This window comes from Pygoscelis adeliae, unplaced genomic scaffold, assembly GCF_000699105.1.
Source record: "Pygoscelis adeliae isolate BGI_AS28 unplaced genomic scaffold, ASM69910v1 Scaffold85, whole genome shotgun sequence".
Taxonomy (NCBI): Eukaryota; Metazoa; Chordata; class Aves; order Sphenisciformes; family Spheniscidae; genus Pygoscelis; species Pygoscelis adeliae.
Genome location: NW_008824900.1, coordinates 5416192 through 5428394, shown reverse-complemented (window position 1 = coordinate 5428394; position 12203 = coordinate 5416192). Strand labels below are relative to the sequence as shown.

The 12203-nt window shown below is 35.5% G+C and overlaps 1 protein-coding gene across 6 annotated transcripts in view; it reads left to right on the top strand.

The window, feature by feature from the left end:
• Positions 1-12203, top strand: part of MKL2 (MKL/myocardin-like 2) — an 80883-nt gene that overhangs the window by 49518 nt on the left and 19162 nt on the right. For all 6 annotated transcript variants that reach the window (XM_009324752.1, XM_009324753.1, XM_009324748.1 and 3 more), the window contains 5 exons: positions 202-267; positions 2702-2757; positions 3330-3405; positions 4483-4644; positions 5218-5357. In XM_009324752.1, the coding sequence (XP_009323027.1) occupies positions 202-267; positions 2702-2757; positions 3330-3405; positions 4483-4644; positions 5218-5357 (500 nt within the window). The remainder of the gene's footprint in view (positions 1-201; positions 268-2701; positions 2758-3329; positions 3406-4482; positions 4645-5217; positions 5358-12203) is intronic.

Here is a 12203-nt window from a genome sequence, read left to right as displayed (position 1 = left end):
GATTGGAAGCAATCACTCCAAACTATGTTAATAGCAGTTGATCCTAAACAATAGGTGTCTTAGAGGTTACTGTCAGGTCTGAAGACCTATCGAAAAAACATTTCTAAAGTTGAAATACTTGGTATCTTTTGAATGTTTTTTTGGTAGTTTCAGAGGGGTAGTATGCTTACATATGAATGAATGATTGTTTTCTTTTGTCAGTACTTCAGCTGAAACTACAACAAAGACGGACACGAGAACAGCTGGTGGACCAGGGCATCATGCCACGTAAGACACGTTATTTCTAGTAATTTGTATTACTATACTGTATTGATTATGAACTGAATATATGAAATAATGAGGATAAGCATTTCTGTGAGAATCATTAAAAATAACTTTATCATTTGAAAAGACTTGTGGGATCCTTTTGGTAATCTAAATGAGTACAAAGTAAACTAATCATGCTTACCTAATCTTTCAGTTAAAATAGCCGTTGTGATGAAAACGCAAGGATTTGCAGACGTAGTCTGATTCTCCTTTTATTTTCTCTCTTTAAATTATGACTAATCTTACTGAAATAAACTGAATTATATAAATGAGTAGGCAACAATAACAAAGCCAGCAGACTTTAAGGAGTAGGATGGCAAGGGTTGCCAAACAAAAACAAAGGACACACAGAAGTTGTGACTCATGTGCCAACAGACGTGTCTTCTGTGTCAAATCTTGCATGATGGTAGCTGTGATGTTACAGGACATGAGGCAGTGGATTAGGCTGGGCATCGTACGCTGGATTGTATGACCTAATGCAGAAGCTTCTGTGCCTCGTCCTTTCTTTCTGAGTTTGAATACCTTTCCAATAATATGGGAAGAGGCTTTGGTGGGGTTTTGGGGGTTTCTTTTTGAAAACTGTTTTGGTTTTAGAACATTTTTTCCAGTTGCCAGAAGTTCCTGATCAACTTGCCACATCTGGCGAACTGTCCAAATTGGTGTAAGAGATTTGCATTCTCTTCCAAAACGAAGATTATATAGTGGCAAAAATTCAATGAATGCCTTTAGATGCTACCTTTGGAAGAGTTAAGATGCTGCTGATCACCTAAGCGTGAAGTGTCTCGCTTAAGGCAGCAACGTCACCAAGTTCATAAATACAGCTGGAGATGTATTCATGACTTCAGGATTCTGTAATGCTGAGCTTCTGACTCTTTGGCCCGGCTACCTGCCATCCTTGACAGCTATGCAAGAAGTTATCAGTTCTTCAATAAACCATGTTTATCTCTAACTCTGTTCTACCACTGGAATTTAATTGCAGATCATAGTGCTTTGACAAGCAAATAATGTTTGTAAATTTGGGTATTTGTTACATTTGTATGTCTGAACTCACAGCACTTGTCTTTTGAAAGTAAGTAATTGGCATGCTTTATGCAATTGCACTTTATGGCCAGAGTCCATTTTCTCCTTTATTGCTTTCGGTCTGTTAGAGATGATGGTTGTTTCAGCAGCAGCACTTACGATACCTAAAATCAATTTAGGAATCACAAGAGGGTCCTCCTGAATACTGATATTTAGTGGCCTAGAAATCAACTGCAGTTCACTCTTTACTTAGAGATGTTTTGGTGTTCCTCCACTTGGGCTCCCAATGACTGTGTTAATTGTTTAGTATAACGTCTTCTGACTTATTTTGGAGATCAGCCTTGCCTCAGAATGAGGGGTGCCCAGAAAACATCAAGAATCCCTAAGTGGACAGTGTAGGATGAGACTGGGCTCAAGATAATAAGTCCAAGTTGTCAAAAGATTCAACTGTGAAAAGTGATTTTTCTTAAACAAAAACCCCAGCCATTGAAAACATACCAAAATTATGTCAAGTTATTATAAATAGGCCAGTGTGCACTGGTGAATTCTAGCTTGAAAGCACAGTATCTTAAAGCTAATCGCCTCTTGAAGGTTTCTGAGTATGCAGCAGACTTCAGATTGCTTTGCTAAAGCATCTTCACCTTCCCAGGTCTGTAGTGCTGATTATCTTCAGGAACGGAATGATCTGTTTCTTTTTGAGAGAAACCAGGCAAAAAACTTCTAAACTGTCAAAAAGCATTAAAGATTTTGTTTTGCAGTATCTTATCTCTGTCAAAAGTGTGGCAAATAAGATGGATCATGCCTGCTGCCATTTCACTTCTTTCAACAATCCAACTGAGATTAAGCACTCTACAATTCATGTTATTTCTAGCTGAATAGTGTTTTTTACTCTTTATGGCTGTTTAGCAGCTAACCATCATTCTGTTTTCTAATCTGAACATCTGGGGCTTCTACAAATTTTTTTTAAAAATCAGCACAAATAGCTCTCAAGGGACAGTCCAGTTCTCTCTAGTAACAGCAAGTATGAGGTATAGACAGATAGTAAATACAGTGGAATAAATGAAACAGTATTTTGGCATTCTGAACCTTAACCTCATAAAATTTCTACTGTGGAACAGTTCTGGTAAATAGACCCTGGTGTACATAGTGAAAAAGTTAACTGTTACATGGTAATGTCTGTTAAAATAAAATATTCCAAGTACTCTGTATAGGAGCATTGCTCATCTCTGTTAAATATAAGTGAATATAACTGGCATGAGTCAAATGTAAGCCTGGTCAGATGCAAACACAACTTTGAGATGGTGTTAAACACCCATACATGCATACTGATTGGAAATCACTTCCTGTCAATTTAACTCTTACTCTCCCTTCACAGCTTTGAAAAGTCCAGCTGCATTCCATGAGCAGATAAAGAGCCTGGAGCGAGCCAGGGTAAACGACTTTGTGTAAACTTGTTATTAACATCTGAAAATGGATAGTCAGTTGTATGTGATACTAAAGTCTCCGAGTACATGAAAAAATTATTACTATTACAGTAATAACATATGCTTTTATCTTGGAAGAATCCATTAAAACAAAATATTGGTGTCAAATCTGAGAGGAACTTCCTTAATCCTTCACAGATCAAGGTGGGGGGGATAAACTTACGGTCATATTGTAATACATACTACCTCCAGTTAAGGACAGGATCCTTGGGTAAATTATGCTTGTGCAGTATTTCTGTAGCAAACCTATATTATTGTGATTTTGTGTGGTGGTATGGGATCAAATCCAGAAACATTCCCAACTTGTTTGGGGAAGATAGAAATTCATTAGCACTGCTTAACTGATAGGAAAAATAGAACAAAACAAAACAAACCCCTTTACTGCCCATGTTCTAACAGTGATGTCCACCTGTCTGAATGCAACTGCATATATTAATTGATTGGACATCAGTGATTTATCAAGCTACTTTGATTTTTCTAGTAAACAGTAGTTAATGCTATTTCCTTATTTCTTTAAAGACTGAAAATTTTTTGAAGCACAAGATTCGCAGCAGGCCGGACCGGTCTGAGCTGGTCAGAATGCACATCCTCGAAGGTATGTACCCAGCTGTATGTACCTTTTGAGCTGCTATTAGAAAGAACTTCACGTTTCTAACTGAATTAGGCTTTGATACGAATTATTTCTAAAGGTTTATATGCTCTATTTCTCTACTTCTGCAGTGTCTGTTGTAATCTGTATTCCAAATCTGTATAATAATAGATACATCTATGGCAGTGGAAGTATTCTCAACTGTGTATTTGTTCGCAATTGCATATTGCTTTTATTCTATAATAGTAATTATACCATGGTGTATGTACATGTAGTGTATCTATTGCTTTAATTTCTACTCATACCCTAAAATAACCTGACAGCCTTGTACTTTTCCCCCCACCACCACCACCCCAACAGCCTTTAATAAACTTGACTTTTACCCTGCCTTGTTATTTTCCTTGTTGCTCAGGTCATTTGAAGCAATAGTCTTTTTATGAATGGGGCTGTATTACTGTGTTTCACCATAATCTTACCAAATACAGAAATTACCAAATAACCATAATCCAAGTCAATTTAATAGCCATTAGTTTTCAAAACATGCATTTGGATGCTAAACCCAGACAGGAGTCTCTATATTGGTAGATCACATCCATATTGATAGACTGTCTCCATATTTTCATAGAAATACAATTTTGAAGACTCAAATTTGTGCTAGAAGCTATTCTTAAAGGTAAACTTTTAAAGATGTTTGTCAAGAGAGAATCCAAAAATCAGTGGATTAATTAAGCCTTTACCATAGCTCACACTGGTAAACTATTAGAGCAGCAAATGCTGTCTTCAGATTATAATTAGTGTTTGTTATTTTGTATTCCCTGCTTTATTGTTGGATATTATACAAATGTTTACCAAAATATTACTGCTGTCAAAAAAGAGATTATACTTAAGAAAAACACAATCATGGGGATGAACAACGTCTACTCATATAGTCTTATTTTTGCTTATTAATTTGAGAATTTTCAGAATAATACTTGCCTGGTTTTGATAAAAGTGGAACGGTTATTGCAAAGACAAGACAATGTTTTTTGTCATGAAATTGGAGAAAAGATGGAACAGAATATTTAAATCAATATATCTTTTTAGAGACCTTTGCAGAGCCTTCACTACAAGCCACTCAGATGAAACTGAAGAGAGCTCGGTTGGCGGATGATCTGAATGAGAAGATTGCTCAGAGGCCTGGCCCCATGGAACTGGTAGAAAAAAATATTCTTCCTGTAGACTCCAGTGTTAAAGAAGCTATTATAGGCAAGTAGAAGTCCCACAGCTTCTATCTGTTATCTCTATGGCATTGTGGAAAATAATACTTTAACTCTTGAGGGTAAAGTTCACTAGAAGGAAATGTACTCAAAGTTTATTACTACTAATTCTTTCAGCTTCTGAGTCCTAAACTCTGTCATCATTTAATTAAAGTTATCCTATTTTTATTTGAAACTAAGTTAGAATTATATAGTTGGAGTATAATACTGTCTTTGAAAAAACTTGTTTCTTAATAAAAATTACTACAAAATAATCGAACATATATGGCCATTACTCAATCTGTCACAGGTGTCTGTGTGCACTCCACATATGTTGAACATACCTTTTAATCTTGTACTAAAACAACGTCTGCTATGCACTTTGTTTTATCGATTCTTTGAATATGATTTAATATGGCTGTCATTATATTAAAAACAGAATAAATACTTCTGTACCATATGTTTAGGCTGTGCTGAAAACTGATCGTTTTCTGGTAATTAGCTAATTCTGCCACCTATGTCTATATTTAATTTGTGTAACTAAAAAAAATTTGTTTTGCTTGTTTCTTTGCAAACATTCTAGCAGTTGGACAAGAGAATTATCCTCAAGCTTTGGATGATTATTCATTTGATGAAGACAGCAGTGATGCTTCTTCCCCTGGTGAGCCAAAAACAAGTGACTCACCATCACCAATAACACCAAATGCTACTACGTCAACACAGGTACAGTTTTTAAATGTTGAAACAAAATCTTCACAGTGTATTTTTTGGTCTGGCACTATAGAAATGGGGCACAGTTTCACATGGAATTAATACATTTGCTGTTGCAAAGCAGTGTCTGGGACTCCATTTTCTGTTTGGGAGTGTATAGACTAGAACCCTGGCTTAGCTGCTGGCAGTGACGAAATTCCCACAGACTGTAGTAAAGCCATAAATTCACTGAAATTCATTATGGCCCGTAGAAGATCTACAGCTTTCCCAGAAGTTGTTTAAAAGGTCATATCCATGGTTTACTCCAGCTGTTACTGATTACTTAATGTCTGTCTTCATCCTGGGCAAGGTCTTGAACTTGTTTAGAATTTTAAACTTAGCTGAAACAACAACAGTTGACATCAGTTCCATTATCTTCAGAGAAGTCCATAAAAAATAAGGTTTCCCACATAATTTAAATGTTCTCTCCTATAGTTTTAAAACACTGCCTAAGGAATTTACTATTTAAGAAATGAAAATAACCTTTATGTTGCTTTTTCTATGAGTTTTTTTGTATTTTCTTGAGTTGCTTACAAAGAAAGGAAAGTAACTAAGTCTGCCCTGGCAGATAAAATGTTCTCTTTACAGTAGAGCATTTAAATGTGTGAGGATTTAAAGAACAGTGGATTTGAATGAAAACACTTGACTGTTTTCACATGAGTTGCAAAAATTAGTTTTGGAAGAGAACTCTTTGTACAACAATTTAATTTTGTGATTTGAAATGGACAGTAACATCACCTACCCAATCTTTAATCACATTATAAAAGTGCTGATGTAAAATAATTTGCCAAAACAGTAATGAAACAAACATCGTGTGCTACAAATGAATTTCTTTTATCTTTTATTAGCTACCGAGAACACAGGGCTATATGCATAATGATAGTTATCTAGATGCTTTCTAGAATATCTTGTACAGCGCTTGCTTCACAGGTCTTTATCTTCACCTTTGAGTTAATCAGTAAGTTTATTCATTAATGAGATACATGTATTTATTTAAAGGTTACTATGTTTAGCTTAAATAGATTGTTTATGATGGTTTTTGTCATACCTCAGCTAGTAATTTTAAACTCACTAACTTAAGCCCAGTTAAGAGGAGAAGGTTTTGCTTTTAACTAGATTTCTGCAACTTTCGTGGAACTTTTTCTGCTGGATAGAGAGACAGACCCAAATTAAGGCTCCAGTGGAGGGAAAGGCAAGCAAAGTTGTCATACGTTGTCTCATGGCAACTAGCTTGAACGGTCAGCAAACTCCAAACTAGCCAGATTTAACAGTACTCATCTCCACTCATTAACAGCTTGTTCATTTCAGACTGACAGAGCTAAGTAAATGACAAATTGTGCTTATATTCTGAGTTATACTTGCCTAGAGGAACCATTAGTTTGTGTTGAAATGAAGAGTAACAAAGATTTTGCCTTGTTATGAATGCTGAATGAGTTGTTGAATCAAATTTACGCATGTCTGCTGAGCAATTGTGTATGCTGGAAAAAAAGTCCTTGATCCTGAACTACTGTTTCTCCCAGTAAGCCCATTTTCCTGTTGTACATGAATGAAAGCAGCTATATTATCTCAGGAAAATAATTCATGTTTCAGATTGATGCATTTTACAATACTATCCATGTTAACACTTCAATAAATTATTTAGTGGAAGGACTTGGGTTTTCATCACAGTATTATATATATGAAGTGAGTTACAAATGACATCGTTAATAATACTGCACTCAGCTTTGTGTACTTGATATCAATATACCATGCGTGTATAAGCAAACACAGAAATTTTGGTAATGTTGTCATTTTTGTTTAATTAGCTGAAACATTTTGTATTAATTTGAGCAATATTCCTTAAGCAGAAAGTGTGAATTTGATGGAAATTCAAAAGCTTTAGGACTTTAACTTGTTTTATTTCATGCAAGTCTGTACCTGGTGAAAACAAGTTGTTTTAGCCTGTATAACACAAACATTAAAATACTTTATTTTGAAAGAATTTAAGAGTGTATCAAAATTTGACCAATATGTGAATGGTACTACTATAAATGTGTCATATTCTTCAGGTTAATGTTGATCAACTGTAATCTGTAACAGTTTTTTTTCAGGAGGACTTCCTAAGAGTGTTCCTTCATCACTTTCTCCACTACACAAAGGAGAAAAAGATGCGTAAATTTGCTGTTCAAATTATTTTCGTGCTTGTCTTTTTATTAAGCATTCTTTTGGAAAATGCATTTATTTATATATTTAAACTCTCAGAGGATTCATAGCAAAGCCAGGGCTCTACACAGGGAACTGTGCTGCAATTTATAAATCAAGACACAAACAAAAGATAAGACAGAACTGAGTATTGAGTTTTTACTGTATAAAGTAATGTAAAATTAAACAGTTAAATATTGTTCGTGCTCCAAAGATGTTATTGTCTTAATGACCATGGATTCTTGACAACTGAGTAGTTCAGGATCTGGAATTACTCTCCTTGGTTTTCTTATTACTACAGTAGATAGAAAAAGTATTGCGAAGTTCATACTCGGAAACAATGCTGGACACAAAGTACAGCACATCCGTTTTATTTCATTGTTTCCTAACATACAGATTAAGATGTGAATTGGATTTCATGTCGAGAGAATGTAATTTGTGTTGAATAAACTGAAAACAAACCACATGAAATTGGATTCCTACGTAAAGAGTTAGGTTCCTAATGGAGAGTTAAATAAAAATACTCAAAGCAATACATGCCAAAAGCTTTTCAAGTAGGAAGCATACGAGAGAGATGTGATTGCAGCAACAAGTAACAGAGCACTTGATTGGAAAAGCACTTCAGACAGAACTTCAATCCTTTGCTTATGGATTTCATAACATATTACAGCCGCTTCTGTGCACAGATCTGAAATGCGAAGCTGCTTTTCTGCAGAATAAAACAGATGCTTACCTTGTTGTTCCTTTTGAAATAAAGAATAACAGCACAGCGTGTCTCTACAGGAGACGTGTCTGGGAAAGTGCTCCTTCATTCTTTTAATTTCCTCTGACAAATTTTATATTTACAACATAAAATAAAAAGAATGTTTTGAAAACAGTGGAGTGCAGCCAGAGTTCTTTTCAAGGCTTCTGCCTCCACACATTTCCAGGCCTCAGAGGATGTAACATAGCTTTGAGAACCTTCAGCTCTCGTTGACTGATGACCTAAAACTTGCTTTAACCTGATGTATTTGCATCTGGTAAGATTAGGCATCTTAACCACACCACTCTAAACAGATCAAATTGTGGTGTTCACAATTCTGAAGACATTAGACGGTTATCTTCAAAACAGATGAATTGTTTTGCTTGAGGAGACAGAATATAATGACTGTTTTCTTAATATAGTCACTGTAGCTTGTTCACCTGCTAGATGCTTGTTTGCAGTTAGAAGGAAAGGTCTAGAAATCATATTATCTGTAACCGGAAATAGAAGATCTGTTCAAAGGAAAGAATCTTTACATTACTTTATGAAGTAATCAAGTTAAGAAGTTGAGACCTGTTAATTTAGTTTTTTGAATTTAAAAATTTATCAAGTAAATGATATGCATGGTTCATTGCCTCATCCAACACTTGCAGATAAAATTGGGAAGTCTGTAAAAAGCTTTGTATTTCACGTAGCCATTAACGCTTTGTAGTTGAGGATAACAACTAATGTAAGGAAAAAGTAATTTACTCTATGGCAAGAAGAGAATGTCTAACACCATAAGTTTCAAGCAATATGAATTAGAGGTGGGTGTTTTGGGGTTGTTTTTTTTTAAAGTTACTAACTTTTCCATTTTAAAGAAAGAGTTGTGTTGTGCTGTCATTATGGAGTTGTTTTCATAGCCTATAAAGGGTTGCTAAATACTATGTCTGAGATCAAGTTGTTTGGGTTCAAGAAGGATTGGAATGATGAATGGTAAAAGATGATGTAATGAATAAGCTGAAGTATCAAACATTTAAAATGCTTTTTTAGATGGGACTTCAGGAAAAGAAAATTTAAGAACCAGTGAAAATCATGAGATCATTAGAATTCTCCTGAGCTTTATGGTAATACTGTACATGACACTTTGATTCAAAGACAAACTAAGTGCTTTTTTAAATGTTACTGCTACAACTAGAATAAGCCTTTTAAACTTGATAGCAACAGGAGTGCAGTATGTTGGAATACAGCATCCAGAACCCTTTTTTTAAAGGGTAAGTCCCTCTAAAGTCCCCTGCCAATTCTTATGCAAGTCCAGCAAATAACAGATACTGTGTAGATATCGGATGCTTTCCAGAGCAAACACTTTGAAAGTTGGATATAAAAATAGAGGCATTTATATCTTTAGCCTGCCACCATAAACTGAGACAACCCCAAGACAGGCATGTGTGCAATGCTTCAGTGACTAGGCATGGCATACTGAATATTGCAGTTTAGTTAAAGCAGTATCAGGAGCTTTTCCTCTGGATGGCTGCACTACAGAAGGATCAAAACCACTGTACAGTTTAGATAGGTTACGGCAAGCTAGCTATAGCTGCCTGTTGGCAGCTGACGGTTGGAGACGCAGCAAAATGTGTAAAAGAAACACAGAGATCGAAGGGAAAATTACTGTAATTTAATTGTAAGCAAAAGTCAGAGAGCTTAGTGCATGCAGACTGTCAGCTTGATAATTGCCATCCCAGAAATACAGAAGAACCAGGACATAAAGTTGCAAAGTGTGTACCAAGTGTTTTTAGCAAACTGATGTAAGTCCTTTGTGGTACAATCTCATGGAAGAATAGTAGAGCACAGGAAGAAATGAATTAGGGAGAAGTACCCGTCTGACTTAATTAGAATGCAAGGTGTTAGAATGTGTTCTGAAGAAAAAGGATATTTACTGATAGGAATATAAGGGAAATGGATGGGCTTTTTATAAAAGGAATATTGTACTAGGTGATATACTGCTTTCTTAAACAATGGCAATACAACTGATCTCATCTGTCTGGATTTAATACTGTGTGGTATTAAACACTAGCAAAACTTGAGAAGATGGAGACTAGCAGAGATAAGACAGAAAGAGGGAAGTATTGGGTTGAAAGGAAGTTGGTAATAGTGCTCTGCAGGAGTTGATTTGGGGACATTCTGGTTTCCTGTTACCATTGACAACCTTGACATAAGAATGGGTCACGTAACAAAAGTTGGAAGGCATAGTCAGCACAGAGTTGGAGTGTTGTTATGCAGAAAGAACTGGTTGATTTAGCTTTTAGGAGAGAAATGGCATTCCAATAGAATGGAATAGTTCTTAAAAAGAAAAATACACAACACTTCTCCTTCCCATGAAAAAGAAATGTGAAAACCTGGGGACTCCGACTCAAGAGAAAACTGAGGAGGAAGACAGATGGGGTGCAGTGGTCAGCAGTGAAGTGACTGTGAGCTACTGTGTACTTCCTCTGTAAAATTGCAAGTATGTCAGAAGAGATGATTCCAGTACAAGTGTTAATGGCAGTGTAAGGATCCAGTGAGACCCCATATGGAATATCCTATACATTTCTAGTTACTTAAATCCAAGAAAGACTAATGAAAACTGTAACACAAACAGAGAATGAAAAATCTCTTTTATGAGAAAAGAATAAAAATTCATTTGTGTAGCTAGAAAAACAAAGGCTGAGATCTGTTTATGTACAGAGTCTATATCCCATCAGAGGAATATTCACTACAGAAGGAAATAGGTTTTAAATCAGAAAACAATTTCGGCAGAGAAAAAATTGATATGACAAAGTTAAGCTCAGTGAAGTTTGGTTATTATGTAGGAAAACTTTTGGGAATTTTCTGGTAGGCATAATAGTGCCAGGGAAAGAAGAAGAATAATAAAAAAGTCCTAAGCCTATATGGAATTTTGTAAGTTTATAGAAGAAATTACACACATGGTGTTTGTAACAGCAAGGGAACAAACTCAGTAAAGTTCAGGCTACTGGATTCTACCTATACAGTAATATAATTGTGCTGGCAGTCAAATACACAAGAAATGCACGTCCTGGCACACTCAAGAGGTGTGGTTCCCATGAAAATACAATAGGAAGCTGTCTCTTCAAAATACATCTGCTCTGCTGCTGCGTGATGCTTCTGAAACAAGAATTTCGTTTTCCTATGTTGATGTTTGACCCTCATGAAAGGGAGGCTTTTCTGACGGTATTAGTTTTGGTGGTAACATTCTCCTTGTGTACAAAAGATTCTGACTTCACAGACAGAAAATAGTGAAGATCTCAATTCTATAGTAATAAAGCGGTGTAACTTCAGTAGGCTGCTTCAGTATATGCGTAGTGTGTCTAGGGTCAAATTTTAATGTTGCTTCAAGCAGAGTAATAACAAATGGTGGTATCTTTGCTAACAATGCATTCCATTCTTCCTTTAATTATTTTTAACCCTTATCTCTCATTTTACTTAATAAAATTTTGTTTGAACTATTTTTCTGTACTTAGTTGCATATAAAAGTATAGAAATTAGTTATACTCTTAAAATCTGTAATTCTTTGGTTCTAGAAGCCTTCATATATGAAACTTGGTAACGCTAACAAGAAAAGAAATTTATTTGACATAACCTTTTCCTGACTGACTACCTTGAAGAGAAGATTTCTTTTTTATCCTTATGCCAGGAGCAAAAGTACTTTAATGACAGCTGTCAGTTCTAGAAGAATTTTGCAATTACAAAGTTAAGAACTGGCTTCAGTTAGTTAATCTGATTCTGGGCTACCAACCAGAGACAAACATGTTAGGAGCAGTTTAAGTAAAATGTTCCTGACTTGAATGGGTGAGGGTACTTCTGAAGGTCCTTCCAGGTCTTTTCTATGATTTTGTAAGAAAGAAAGAAAATGTTTTCAT